Genomic DNA, 14,545 nt, shown 5'->3' on the forward strand with positions numbered 1-14,545 from the left:
CTCAGAAGGTGATAAACACTATTCAGAGTGCGAGAGCTTCCTCCACCAGGTCTCTTTATGACTGTAAGTGGAGGGTGTTTGAGGAGTGGTGCCTTCAAAAGGACACATCTCTTTTCAATGTCCTGTCGGGGTGATTTTATCATTCCTACAGGACTTGATCGATAAACACAGAGCTTTCTCCACGATCAAGGTGTACCTGGCTGCTATTGCTGCATGCCATGTGGGCTTTGAGGGTAAGACGGCTAGCCAACATCCTTTTGGTTTGCCGTTTTATGAAGGGAGCTCGCAGGCTCCTCCCTGTCTCCAGGTCGCTGGTGCCCTTATGGGACCTGGCAGTGCTTTTAAATGGGCTCAAAATGACCCCATTTGAACCCCTGGAAGGAGCTGACATGAAACATCTGTCACTCAAGACAGTGCTGTTATTGGCCCTGGCATCCGCTAAACGGGTCAGTGATATCCATGCACTGTCTGTACATCCCTCATGCACTCAGTTCGCCCCAGGGCAAACGAGAGTGTTGTTGAAACCCAACCCTGCCTTTACACCAAAGGTGGTTGGTTCGTGTACCCCGATTGACATTGAGGCATTTCCTCCGCAGCTGGTTTCCTCCGGGGAGCAGCAGCAGGATCTATTGTGTCCAGTCCGGGCTTTACACACATATATGGACAGATCAAAAGAGCTTCGTCTTAATGACCAACTCTTCGTGTCCTGGGCTAAACCTCACAAGGGTAAGCCTGTTACTAAGCAACGACTATCCCACTGGATCGTGGAGGCGATTGCTTTGGCCTATACGAGTCAGAATCTGCAAGCACCTTCGGGTCTGCGGGCTCACTCGACTCGGGGCCTGGCTACATCCTGGGCTTTGTTCAAGGGTGTTTCCATCCAGGATATCTGTGCAGCGGCAAGCTGGTCTTCGCCGCTCACTTTTGTCCGCTTTTACAGGCTAGACGTCTCCGCTCCAAGCGTGGCCCGAGCAGTGCTGGGCACCTTGTTGAGTCGGGACTCCACCTGTTAAATTCTGGTTGATCGGTGATCTTCGAGATAAGCTCGTCTGGCAATACGGGAGCTACAATATCCCATAGTGAGACATCGAACGGAGTGTTATGAATGAGAACTATAGGTTACTTACGTAACCCCAGTCTCAGAGTAACATGAAGTGAGATGTCTCACCAGACGGCCCTCCTTGCTATGGTGAAGCGAGAAGAGGTGCTTATTTTGAATGACGCATGCGTCGTGGCGCAGGCTACTTATAGGGGGTGATTTCCCCTGACGTTGACGTCAAGATCACCAGCCAATCAGGATTGGCGTAATGAGATTGATGCTTCTGTTTGCTCCGCGATGAGGCGCATTCCATAGTGAGACATCTCACTTCATGTTACTCTGAGGACTGGGGTTACGTAAGTAACCTATAGTTTCTCTTTGATTTAGTGACTTGACATGACCAAATCCATGTTAAAAAAAAAAAGCAGCAAGTGATCTTTGAGTGAATTTTTTTTGCAACAGACATGCAGGCACTGGGGCTGAGAAGAGTACCTTCATGTATATTATAATTTCATTTGATCTTCTTATTGTTCTCAACCATCTCACTCTGCAGACCCCTCCACTCCAGAGCATCCAATAAATGTGAGAGTGATCAACCAGACTCTAGACTGGATGGGTTCACAACCAGGCATCAAGCTCCCTGAAAGGTATCTCAGCAGTCTAAATTATATGGATGAATGTATTTGCTTTTTTTGTTGTTAGGTTAGTTGCTATGCTTTCTTTCGGGACTGTAGGCTGCCGTTGTGGGCTATCAATCATAAAATGCGGTGGAGTGTGCATGCAAATTACTGTTCATCGTTGACCTTCCTCCAATCATAAATAGAAGCTTCCTTTCTATTTGTGTGTTGTAAGGCTAAACAATTTCATGTAAAGTTCAGACCATGTCTTAAATGAGTAGCGATATTGATTTAAAACTTTTAATATCAGAGGTGAGGACCTAAATTGTAGCTTCCCTGTGACATGATAAAATGTGTGCACATGCATAGATAAATAAAACAACTAAATTGAAAGCAGTTGTCAAACAAGTATCTATTTAACTGCCAATCCCTGTAACTGCATTTACTTATAAACCTGACCTTCAGTTGTTTACATCCGTGTTGTGAATTTGTCTGACTTGTTGCTTTCCCCCCCCAGGTCGAGGGGAAGTGGGGTCAAAGTGTCCGTGTTATTAAGCTGGGAGCCCCCCGGAGAGGGAGACCTGCCAGTCCACAACTACAGAGTCACCTGGATGCCTCGACATGCCCATACTGCGCACAAACATACACACACCCTTAATGCACAAACACATACAGTGCACAATAACATGCACACACATCATTCACACTCACGCACACCAGAACAGAGTAAAAAGGAGAGCAACAGCAGAGTGACTCAGGGGGTAAGGATATTTTATTTGTACAAAGATAATAACACTCAATGAAAGGATCCCGTAATAAAGGTAATAGATTGCTTGGCGTAGAAACCAAAGGTATACACATCTGCCAACTAGCACCCGTAAAGCTCAATAATTAAAAATATAAATGCCATTTGTAAAAAAAAAAAAAGTGTACAAATGTAAATGTGTGGTTTTATGGGGGTTATGCCTCTTCTTGGCCAGGAGCATTGAGCTCGTGGAGCCTGCACTGGTTTCCTGGCAACCTCAAGGTGAAAATGAAGATGCAGGCCAAGAAAAGAGATCTTCTCATCTTATTGTTGGCAAGAAAGCGATTAAGCTAGTAAAATGAAGCATAATGTTGAAGAATTGGATTAACCCTATAACCAAGTTTTAACCTTAAACAGCCATTTAATGTGAGTACCGACAAAATGTCTCCACGTTAGTCTGAGCGTTTACATAGCTCTGAACAAAATTGAATTAAAATGGCACACATTACATACACAAATCTATAGCTGCACCTGATGGATTTTACTGGGTCTGTAAACACACACACGCACGCACGCACGCACGCACGCACGCACGCACGCACGCACGCACGCACGCACGCACGCACGCACGCACGCACGCACGCACGCACGCACGCACACACACACACACACACACACACACACACACACACACACACACACACACACACACACACACACACACACACACACACACATTCTTTATTGTCCTCTGGTTGTGATTACCACTTCGATTTGTACTCTGCTTCTTACAGTGCTCAAACAGAACAAGTTCTGTAAACAGCTTCTGTATGCAACTGGTGCATGTACAGTAAGATTCACTCACATTAACACTCATTTGGATTTATTCCGAATGAATGACATTAAAATATAGACATATATCAAACAGTTATATCATTAAAGCATGTGGATTTAACAATGATCAACTATTAGGAGATGGAAAAAAGCTTTTTTACATACAGCATGTCAATCTGGAAACTTTTACATGAAGCTTAGATGCCACTAAAGTTGATTTAACTTTTAAAGATAAGTACTGTTCTCTCGATTTGGTTTTATGTCACATGCTGATATATTTACCGAAATCATTTTTACATGTGCTCCTCTTCAGATCTGGTTTTACGTATTCCCCGTGAAATCACTGTTAGGCACGCGTTCCCTTTACTTTTGCAGTTTCAGCACATATTCCTTGTGGATCTGAAAATGCAATATTGCCCTCAAACAGACATTACCTTATCTTCTTCAGGACTTAACTTTGTTAGAGTGCTTTGGAAACATGCAGGTCTGGCTTCACAGCGGTAAATAACACGACGTCGTAGATTGACAACAGAGAGAAGTGGCTTTTCTGCGTTTGGATAACATGTTTAACTCAAGTCAAAGCATCTGAGATTGTACAACAACATGCCTTTAGTGAGTTAGGGTCCAGTTATCATAGAAGATCTGTTCAAAGGTAGAGTTATATGACTGATGTTTAGATCATTATTCATTCCTGTAGTTGCAGACTGTTGATTAAGATGTGAACTTATTTTACAGTGAATATACAGTGAATCATTGCTGTCTCCTTGCTGCTCAAATCAAAGATGAACTTCTTAAAAATGCAAAAGGTTTCTTGCTGTACTTTTGAAAATGACATTTAATGCAGCAATAACAGTCAGGAGGGTGGGTATAACTATATGATTATAGGCGTGATGGTGATGTAATATGTTCACGTTGCAACTAAGTCCAGTCAGCAGCGCCAAGATACCTATAATCACAGTAAACAACAAAGATATTACAGCTTTGACGCAACACTTATGATTGCATGTGAAGTGAACATTTATTCTTCAAACTGGTGAACAGTACTCTTTGCAAAGGATCTTTCAGCTTTAGACTTAAATGTTGTAATGTGAGCGTCCACTTCAAGAGAAGAGACAAAAGAATTGCAAACATCAAAGTTTGGAGGTTTTAACGGACCTAACTATCCTAAGTGGTGATGGCGATCCCAGACTGAGCCCGGTGGAGCCATTTATCTCTAGTCTGGTCCTCTGTTCTGCTTGGCTGAGACGCCTGGAATTTAAATGAGGCCCCCTAACTAGTGTTTCCTACTTGCAGCTGCATCTAGACACACACACACAGAGACAGCAGCATCACACAGGTAGGTAGGAACCAGAATACCAGCTCTACGCTGCGTAAAATAGTTCTCATAACCCAGAGAGCATTTTTATTTGTACTATCCATTAGCCCATGACAATAAACCTCAGCTGAATCAGTGCTTTTAAATATACATCAGCCTCTTACATATAATGTTCACTGACATTAAGCACCAGAATACAATTCCAGGCTTCTCTCTGTTTCACACACACACACACACACACACACACACACACACACACACACACACACACACACACACACACACACACACACACACACACACACACACACACACACACACACACACACACACACACACACACACACACACACACACACACACACACACACACACACACACACACACACACACACACACACACACACACACACACACACACACACACACACACACACACAGCCAGCTGTAAAGGCCATATGTTTTGTCTATCTTGAGCGTAATGGAAATACTTCAACCCCAGTTTGTCTGCAGGTCACCAAGAAATTGCTTTTAACTTACTTTTGTCTCATTCTTTCTTAAGTGTGCGCACATACAAAACCACACACACGCACGTTTGTTATCACCCAAGCATCTCTTTGTTGTGACTAGCTCAAATCCACGCAGGCAGACATCCCTGATTGACTAAGAGCCTGTTAATTAGCTGTCAGTCAAACAGCAGACTAATGCAGAACAGGTCTGGACCGTCAGTCACAAAGCAGGGCACAACACTCCTGATGACAGTAGGGATGATGAAGATAATAACTGTGATGGCTATAGTGGTGATCCTGAGTTAGCTTTTGTATGTATTTTTGTACCATTTCTATCACACCAAGGTTAAATTCTAGCAAATGTAAATGTCAGACTAAGAAGTAGCCAAGTATCACCAATCGCAAAGAAAAATAAACCATACATTTGATGTGTTATAGGCGCAGTGTGAGATGTGGCTGCAGGGTCTGTTGCCAGCTACTTCCTACTTCTTGTCCGTCCAGACGGTGGCCTACTGGGGTCAGAAGAGGCTGAAAAGTCCCAGAGCCCAAATTGTTGTCAACACAAGAAGTCATACAGGTAAGTAAACAAACAATTGTCCTCATCATGGTATACTTTTCATATTTCACATATAACTATATCCAATTTTTTGGACTGCGATTGAAATGCATTTAAGGATTTGGAGTACGTTTTTTTGTCTATCTTTTTAATGTCTATCAATATGAAGATGTTATACAGAAATGAATATTGTCTGAGTTGAATAAGTTGAATTAAGCACTTTTCATAGCTACAAGCAATCCCAAAGTGTTTAAATAGGTGCAGTTCATGATGCAGGGTCTCATATTGTAATAAAGAATATGCAGCTTCATACTGTATTTATTCAAAAATGTGATATATAGATCCCGAAGTCGCTTAACTGGTTAAGAAGATACTGTATGTTTTATATTTAATTAGGAACCAAATATCCAGAAGGTTTTGTACAGTTGTTTGAGAGTGAATACACTTTTAGTGGCTATAAATAAACGAAGTGTTGCTTATTTGACCAAGTTTTTGCCGGAGTAGTGTAAAACTGTAGCTGTACTGTTTTTGTTTCTGTGTTGCAACAATACAGCCACCTAAGGACTCCACGAGCAACTCCAGCTTTAAATATAGACTCACTCATTTGTAAAACTTACCTGCCATGCATTTAGTTAATACTGTACACTCCATCGCGCCCATTTGGTAACGGACCCATACATTATTGAGTTAATGTTTTCAGTACGTATAAAGTAGCTGAATTTACTGTCTGTCAGCATATTTTGTCTGCCTGCAGCTGCACACTTTAAACACAAACATACAATGGAAAGTGATGATGTAAATGGTCGTCCAGGCAACAGAGGTATTTATAGGTGACCTGTGGGTCAGCCCAGCAGAGGATTATAGCCAGCTGCGGCTCAATTATCAAACCACATATCAACAATTTAATATGGAAATTATTTATAATGTTCCAGTATTAATATTTGACACAGTCCACGTTTTAGCCTGGTTTCACTCAATGCTAATGAGGGTCAGGTAGGCCAGATAAAGCCATTTAATGCTTCTGAGTGAAGGAATTAACGGGAAAGCTAGCTACCAGCTGCACTCTCTGCACCAGTTTATGGTATTCCTGGCACAATATAATACATTTATAGATAGCACGTGTTATATAACAGGTTTCAAACATTCAGTCATTCAAATGTGTTTGCGAAGTTGCCAGTTAGGTACTCAAAAAGAGCTACTGAAGAATGGAGTACAACATATATCTTTTTTAATACTGCTTTGAGACTCAAAGCTTAGGTTTAAGTTTTTTGGAGGTCTTTACATTTAAAGTTATCTGACAACATAACATATTTTCTAAGTTGCAAGGCTATTCTTGTATTAGCTATATGTTTTTATATTTTCTAACTTTTATTGCGCTTTTTTTATTGCTAACAAATACCTTAAAATCAGCTGAAGTTGAAAGTTGTGACATTTTTCATTTTTCTCAACTGTCTCTTCTCCTCTCCTCTCATCCTCCACTAAAGGTGAAGAATTCTCCAATGAGCTCCCATCTTCATCATCCTCATCATCTCTTCCCTCTTCACCTTCCCTCTCATCCTCCTCTCCTTCCTCCCCTGACATCTCCCTCTCCCCCTCTCTGCCTCACCCTGAATCCTCCCTTAACCCTGGTAACCTGCGCCTGGAGGTCGCCGCCCCTCATTACCATGACGACCAGCTGCAGGTGAAGGTCTACTGGAAGTGGCCTCACCACGGTGAGTTGATTTTGGCGGGAAGTTCATAAATGTGCATCATGAAATTGTTGTTTTTTTGGTTTCAAACTGTGAAATTCATAATAATTAACACAATAAAAACATTCCACTTATGCTGTATCCGCCTGTCTTTTGCTTTACAGGCAAGCAGAAACATCGGGGTCCATACATTTTGCGATGGCGTCCACATACCTGCAGTACAAATATTACAAGCACAGACAGAACCACAACTGTTCAGGTATTTCTGTCCTGGACCAGTCATTTTTTCCAGTCAGTTTTATTTGTCTCTGTGTGCGTGAAATCTGTAGCTGTTTTGTTGATGTGAGCATTGTTATTGTGTCTTTTTGTGTGCATGACTGTATTAGAGATCAGATTTGATCAGCTTAACTAAGATCTCTCTTTGTGTAACCTTTTCTCTCCACTATCATCTTGCTCTTTCTTAAACTCACATATCTTTTATCATCACAATGTTGAATCCAAGGCTAAAATATCCTAACAATACACATATATACAATTGAAAATAAAGAAAGGGCTTTGACTGAGAAGGAGTTATGGGACAGTGATTTGCAGAATTATCTTAGTTATAACTATTAAATATGTTAAACAAAATCTACTTTAGATTTTCATTTATGGCCCCCAAATCTTAAAAATGCCACAATTGTAGTCCCAAATCATGAAGTAGCTGCAATAAAGAGGAGTCTTTTAAAAGACAAACTGTTATTAAGTGTATACAGTGCACTAGGTATCACCGTGCACTAGGTATCTCCGTGCACTAGGTATCTCAGTGCACTAGGTATCTTCTCACAGCATTTCATCAAGAGAAAACTACTCACCAACATTACATTTTACCCGGTGTTGACTTCTCGTCTAAAATGGCTTGATAAATATCAAAGTGCTGGTTGCAATTTGCTGGCGTCACAGAGCATGATTGTCTATTTATTGAAGCTCAACGTTTCTTTAACAGTTAAACAATTTCTCGCCATTTGAAGCTGCCAACCTGCAAAGTTGCCAAGTGCTGTTTCAAACGGAGATGTTTATTTGAACATGGAGCTAACAAGCTGCTTATGTGAGACAGGTTTCCAAACAAAAATAGAGGTCATATGTGTATTTTAGGAAACCTTGTAATATGTTTGTTTTAACAAGCAGCTGTGTACAGTTTAAACAATCTGTTTATCCTTAAATTGGCTTGATTTTCTTTCTCCAGGGCACCCATCACACCATCACAGGCCTGCAGTTTGCCTGTAAGTACAGGGTGGCCGTATCAACGAAGGCTGACCCGGGGACAGAGGCCCTCGCCTGGGTTACAACCCCGACCTGCTCCTCCATCAAGGTTAGAGGAGGTAAAGCGTTGCCCTGCAACAATGAAGGTGAGACTATACATCATCACAGAATTATTTTTCACTTTCTATGAGGGACATGTCTATAGAGCATTATACACTGCTTAAAGAAATACTAACTCAAAATGACTAATAATCCTTTAAAACTAAGTCATAACAACTAAGGTCAAGCCAAGGTCCTATGGCTTCATGATTGCTAGTGTCAAAAAAGTGTAATTATGTTTCTATTGTATTCTAAATAAATGCAAAAAGAACAATTAAGATGATGTAACATACATTTTTGACACTACAATGATCACAAGAGGTGCTGCATTAAGAATATGAACATGCACCGTATCTACCTACTTTGGACTTGCACTTGCACACAGACATTTATACATATTGATATTCAAATCACCCGTATTTGTATATATGTAAACAGCATCACCCAATTCTTTATAAATCCTTGTGTGAACTCTTACCTGTACTATCCTGTGTATCAATCTTATTTATGTGTCTGCTAAAACACCTGAGTTTCCCTACGGGGATGAATAGAACTTTATCTTATCTCATCGTATCTTTTGTTTGAAGGATTCTAACTTTATTTATACGAAGCTACAAGCAAAGTATGGCTTTTTTTACATACATTTGTGGCAAGTTATAGACATTTTCTTCATAAAAGGTTAAACCTAAAATTCCAGAAGTTCCGCTATACATTTTTTTTTGTTGCACAACGGTTTTTTATGCACACTGACAAATGTCCTCTGTTGTTGACAGAGCGCCTCCTGGCAGGCAGAAAGGTGGTACTGCGTCCAGAAAGACTGACCGCAGACTTCCAACAAGTCAATGGCACCCTGCTCACTACGCTTCGCTGGAGGATGTCCCAGCATGCACTTGACCCTGCAGCTGTGGAGGGCTTCCAGTTCACCTGGACACTGCAATCAGGGGTTACCACAGCAACAGAGGGGCAGGAGCACACACTTATCTCCCAGACGCAGACAATCGCACCGGTGAGACACAAAGACAGGTCTACATTGACTGGATTGTATATTACCAGCAAGAGGGAAACTCTTTAGAAATATGAAAGGGACATTTCTCCTTATTTCTTTTAATTTTGTATTTAAAGAGATATAATAAGTAAGTAAACAATACACAAATTATGAAAGGAAAAAGCTGATTAAAATACATTTAAAATGGGGAATCATGAGCGTAACAACAAAATGTACATTGTTACAGCAGAGAAGACAGTTCAGATAAAAAAAATATAATTAACATATTTAATTTGAAATAAAAAAAGGGCAAACAAATCCAATAGTACATAATAGAGTCTTGTGATATTCAATATTTTACAATATTTGCGTTATTGTGAAGCATGAATAGTGTATATTTTGTGTGTGTCTGTGAACTTACCCTGCTTTGCCCTCCACAGTATGAGCGGTCTGTGCCACTTTATGGTCTTCAGGCTGACAGTGTTTACCAGCTGCAGCTCCAGGTGCTAACAGCAGGGGGAAACAAAGGTGCCACAGTCTTCAAGACCATACACACTCCAGCTATAAACGCCACACTCTGATCGGTAATGGTTCTTACCGAGTAACTCACTGCTGTGTTTATCTCTGTTAAAAGCTATATGTAATACATACATTTACTGTTTTCTATAAAAGCATTATAATTGTCATATTTTGTCTTCTTAACCGTACCAATGATCTCTTTCAGGCCCAAACTCTGCAGATGTCATCATCTGCCGCACCAAGCTCTTGAACATCCCCAACATCCACTCCTCTACTGTCTATAGTGCAACATGTTTATCATAGCAGTTCAAGTGCAGACAACACGAGCTGTAAAATATAGAACACAACTGTGTAAAAGTGATCACTCTCATATAAACCATTGTTCCTACTGTCTTTAATCACAATATCAGGATGGTTGTGAGCTTGTTCTAATGGGAAATAAATCATTCATCTTTTCGTTGAATACTATTTCAGTTGATCCAAAAGACATGGCCTAAATCTTTATTTTTCTGTACAAATTGTAAAGAAATAACTGTACCTGCACATAGTTCCAATATAAAAAGTAAAGACACATCTACCCTAAACAATATTTTCCTATATTTTTTATTAAAAATGCAAGCTTTTCAAAAGATTTCCTCTGTCTATATTAATTCAGGACATGTATGTGAAAAGTTAGGTGTTTAGATTTATTTCTCAACATCACTGGAGCCCAATGACACTTAAACACGTAAAGAGACTTATTATGCCTGTTGTTTTTGATCATGCAAGTAGAGAGTGGTATAGCACTGACCTTATGTACAAATGGAAATGTATAGCAACAGACTGACTTTGTTTATGTCAATACATAATCTGCTGCAATAACTTTGAAGCCGAAGTGTCTGAGTGCGTGAGCGTAAACTTTGAATTAAGCTCAAATATATTTTGAATGTTTTTTGTTGGTTAAAAAAAAAAAAAAAGAATAAGTTAATGCTGTGGTAGATTTCTTAGTTTTGCAAAAGTCATTGCTATGAAAATGTTGTAAACTACTGGTCTAAAGCAACCAGTTAACATTATGTTAATATTCTCTCTTTTTTTACTTTTTTTTTTTACATTTTACTGTTGATAATTTTGTACTTCATTTCTTTACTTTTGACTGTTAGTTTTATTTATTGTTTTCCTGTATTTTGTAATTAAAGATTTTCAAGATACAGCGTGTGCTGTGTCAGTGGTCTGGTGGTTAGAAATTGTAATAATGATCTAAGGGATTATACACCATAATAATACTTGTTGTAATATATCATGCATAATAGTTATTCTACAGTAAAGATAAGAATTATCCTTGCTTTTCTTCAAAACCAATAGGATCCTTTATTAACTATGGCAATACAGATTTAGATAGATACTTATCCCAAATTGGGAAATTATTCAATCTACAAGGATTACAAATGTACTTAAAGGTTGGGTATAGGTACATTTGAGAAACCTGCTCGAGATACACTTTTTGTTATATTCCATGGAATGTTCTTAACAGCAATATCTTTAGTGCTTTGACAAAAAATCCATAAAAAAATGTCATCTGTGGAAGCCGTAGTACTGTAAAAAGTACGACCAATCATTTTAGCCGGCCCGGCTAAAATAACTGGATGGCCTACCTGCCTGTCAGCCTTCCATCTGTGCACAAATGTATCTCGTGCCCTCATTGGTCATGTGCGCGTTCATGTGTGTTTAATATGAAGGTAAGGTAGATATGGTGCAAAATGCGAGAGCGTGTAAAACCTGATGTGAGCACTTGCAGAAAAAAAATCTGAGTTTGTGTGCATACATTTACACTTGTATAAAATATCCACGTAACTGTGAACCAAATTTGAAGTCACAGAAGAATTTTTTTTGTTTACAACTTGACGAATCTGCTCTGTGGCAGTATAAATCGACGAATCTGCGGTCTTGACTTTTGCTACACTTCTTGCGATAAATGTGTCGCAAAAGTAATTTTCACCTGTAGATGTGGGGGTTGGAGCGAAGGGGCGGAGCTATCAGAACAACGAGGCTAGCCGCTTGGGTCAGTCACACAGTCACAGCCACAATCAGGTCGAACCGGATGACTGCAGGGCTAACGGTTCGCTAACGGTTCGTGTCGCTACCGCTGACATGGTGCGTCAATCAACGGTAAGTTTTTCCCATTACTTGCCCAGTATTACTTTGAATATTATTATTGTGATTGAGGATTAAAATAAACGTCGAAGTAGTGTATGTGAAATCAACCTCACAATAAGATGTGTGTATATTACAATTATTAATGTCATATTTCAAGATGATTACTTAGATATTACAATATGGTTCGTTGAGCTGGAGTTCATTATTGAGCTTACACGTTAACGTCACAGTCATCTGAAGAACAAACCCAAACCTTGTTGTTTTTATTAATTGTATTACCAAATGGGTATCAAATAAACAGTAATCATTGGTAACCCAACTTTCAAAGTTACAGTAAAATAAAAAGGACCCTGACTCGGACAATAAACAATCCAACATGTTCAACAGAAGAGAATCAGTTATATTGTTTGTACACATGGTTACTTTACATATATATCTGTTTGTTTAAGGTGTCCAGGTGATGCAGACAGGCTGGACCAGAGAGTGAGAGACAGAACTGGACTCCTCACAGCAGTGAACTTCAGCACAGGTACAAAGACTCTATTTTTCATACTGTACAAAGAATCAAGAAAAAATATTGGTTTAAATAAATGAAGTATTGACTTTAATACACTGATATACATTCCATTAAACAATACTAAATACTAGATCACATCAGTGAAGTTGAGGGTTTTTTCCATGCAAAAGGTTACATTTAGATGTTAACAAGCAATATGACTTTGTCAGCTTTCTAATTTAATGTATTGAAGGCAAAGCTATTTAACACATAGTGAGAACTGCTACTATTTATCTCTCAATATTGTCTGTAAAAAACGTGGTAAAAGTTATTCTTTCAGTGAGACAACAGAGCAAGCTTCTACAGTTCCACTACATTTTGATAACAGTTAAATATTATTTTGATAATAACATATATTTCAATGTTGATGAATTTCATACTGTTCATTCATAATCTGATTACAATTAAAAAATAATTATATCAACAGCCCCTAAACACACCTCTTTCATAAATAACACACTTGTTCTGCAATAATGTTTTATGTTTCCTGTCATTTTTGTTAGGAAAGGACATGCCCGAAAGACACGACTCAGCATCTCCTCTTTCTCTGTGGGTCAAGAAGAACATCCAAGAGGAACATTAAAGGCTGATGTTATGAGATTTTAAGACCAGTAGCCTACAGTACATTCACTAAGAAACTACTTGTATTGTGAAAACAAAGATCTGCACACCGAATATTTTTGTAGTCTATCAGGACCATCATTTGTTTCTGACGCTGCCTGCACCTCAGAGAAGGGGTGGGTATAGTCAGGCTTATAAAGTGTGGCGAAAAACACTGTCAGCTGATGGGATGCATCTATTTCCACATCTACACTCCATCAGCTGATTATTTCTATTTGCCTCACTTTATGAGCTTCACATCACCTGTGCCTTGTACCGCAGAGTTTGCAACGTCACAAATAAATGGGGCCAATCTTCAGTCAGATGTGAATGTGTAATCTAACACTTTCAGTAAGAATAATGGACAAAAGGAATACAAATACAATTTATTGAAATGTGAACCAAAAGTTAATTAAACATGTTTTAAATAAAAAGCACATATGGACAGAAGGTGTAAACCTATTACATGTATAAGTAAACACATTTAGTCAAATAACGTGACAGACTGTGCAGTTGGTATCAGCTATTGCCCAGCATGGGCTCCTCCATCAGGCCTGGTCCTCCTCGCTGAGGAAAGACCCTCAGTCCTCTCCAAACCAACAGACAGGACGTCCATCACACGGAGGTTTCTCCCTGAAGTCTCTGCAGCCCTCTGGACACCACGCTGTCTCAATCCGTCCACACTGAATATGAGAGGGGAAAAATGAAAATAATAAATGCTTTAGACAATAAGAAATATAAAGTTAACTGTTGAGTTACTCAGTTTTTTTAGATTATCAATACTATTACTGTATAACTAATATCTCAGGTTAAGAGTCACATTCAAATAAAGATTGGTCTTTAAATACATTTTGTTTTTTGAATTGTTTGTCTAAAGTCAAGGATCTAGAACTGGTACTTAGATTTAATGATACAGTCTGGTTATTATGCTGTTTGGAGGAGGCCTCACAGGTAAGAGCACTAACTAGCTACCATCACATGTATCTTAGCTTGACTTAAATGTATTAAACGTATAATTAAGTGATATCAAAATATAAATAACTAATGTCATGCAAACATATTAATATTTGCTTGATTCCAGAGTTGAATTTAGCACAATTGCATACAA

At 39.2% G+C, this 14,545-nt stretch overlaps 2 protein-coding genes and 1 long non-coding RNA gene across 4 annotated transcripts in view; all 3 read left to right on the plus strand.

The window, feature by feature from the left end:
* LOC139433729 (kinesin-like protein KIF21B) overlaps positions 1 to 1,522 on the plus strand; it is a 4,456-nt gene extending 2,934 nt beyond the window's left edge. The window contains exon 4 of the mRNA XM_071202963.1: positions 1,502 to 1,522. Within this exon, the coding sequence (XP_071059064.1) occupies positions 1,502 to 1,522 (21 nt within the window). The remainder of the gene's footprint in view (positions 1 to 1,501) is intronic.
* anos1b (anosmin 1b) overlaps positions 1 to 11,335 on the plus strand; it is a 69,381-nt gene extending 58,046 nt beyond the window's left edge. For both annotated transcript variants that reach the window (XM_034080470.2, XM_034080471.2), the window contains exons 7-15: positions 1,593 to 1,686; positions 2,174 to 2,417; positions 5,498 to 5,636; positions 7,100 to 7,327; positions 7,468 to 7,562; positions 8,529 to 8,691; positions 9,418 to 9,650; positions 10,070 to 10,213; positions 10,354 to 11,335. In XM_034080470.2, coding sequence (XP_033936361.1) covers positions 1,593 to 1,686; positions 2,174 to 2,417; positions 5,498 to 5,636; positions 7,100 to 7,327; positions 7,468 to 7,562; positions 8,529 to 8,691; positions 9,418 to 9,650; positions 10,070 to 10,210 — 1,337 coding nt within the window. In that variant the 3' untranslated portion in view covers positions 10,211 to 10,213; positions 10,354 to 11,335. The remainder of the gene's footprint in view (positions 1 to 1,592; positions 1,687 to 2,173; positions 2,418 to 5,497; positions 5,637 to 7,099; positions 7,328 to 7,467; positions 7,563 to 8,528; positions 8,692 to 9,417; positions 9,651 to 10,069; positions 10,214 to 10,353) is intronic.
* An 869-nt stretch (positions 11,336 to 12,204) lies between these two features.
* LOC139433762 (uncharacterized) lies at positions 12,205 to 13,828 on the plus strand. Its single transcript, XR_011643150.1, has 3 exons — positions 12,205 to 12,293; positions 12,731 to 12,810; positions 13,341 to 13,828. It is a non-coding gene; the product is annotated as an uncharacterized lncRNA (long non-coding RNA).
* Positions 13,829 to 14,545: the final 717 nt, after the last annotated feature.

This window comes from Pseudochaenichthys georgianus, chromosome 4 (assembly GCF_902827115.2).
Source record: "Pseudochaenichthys georgianus chromosome 4, fPseGeo1.2, whole genome shotgun sequence".
NCBI lineage: Eukaryota > Metazoa > Chordata > Actinopteri > Perciformes > Channichthyidae > Pseudochaenichthys > Pseudochaenichthys georgianus.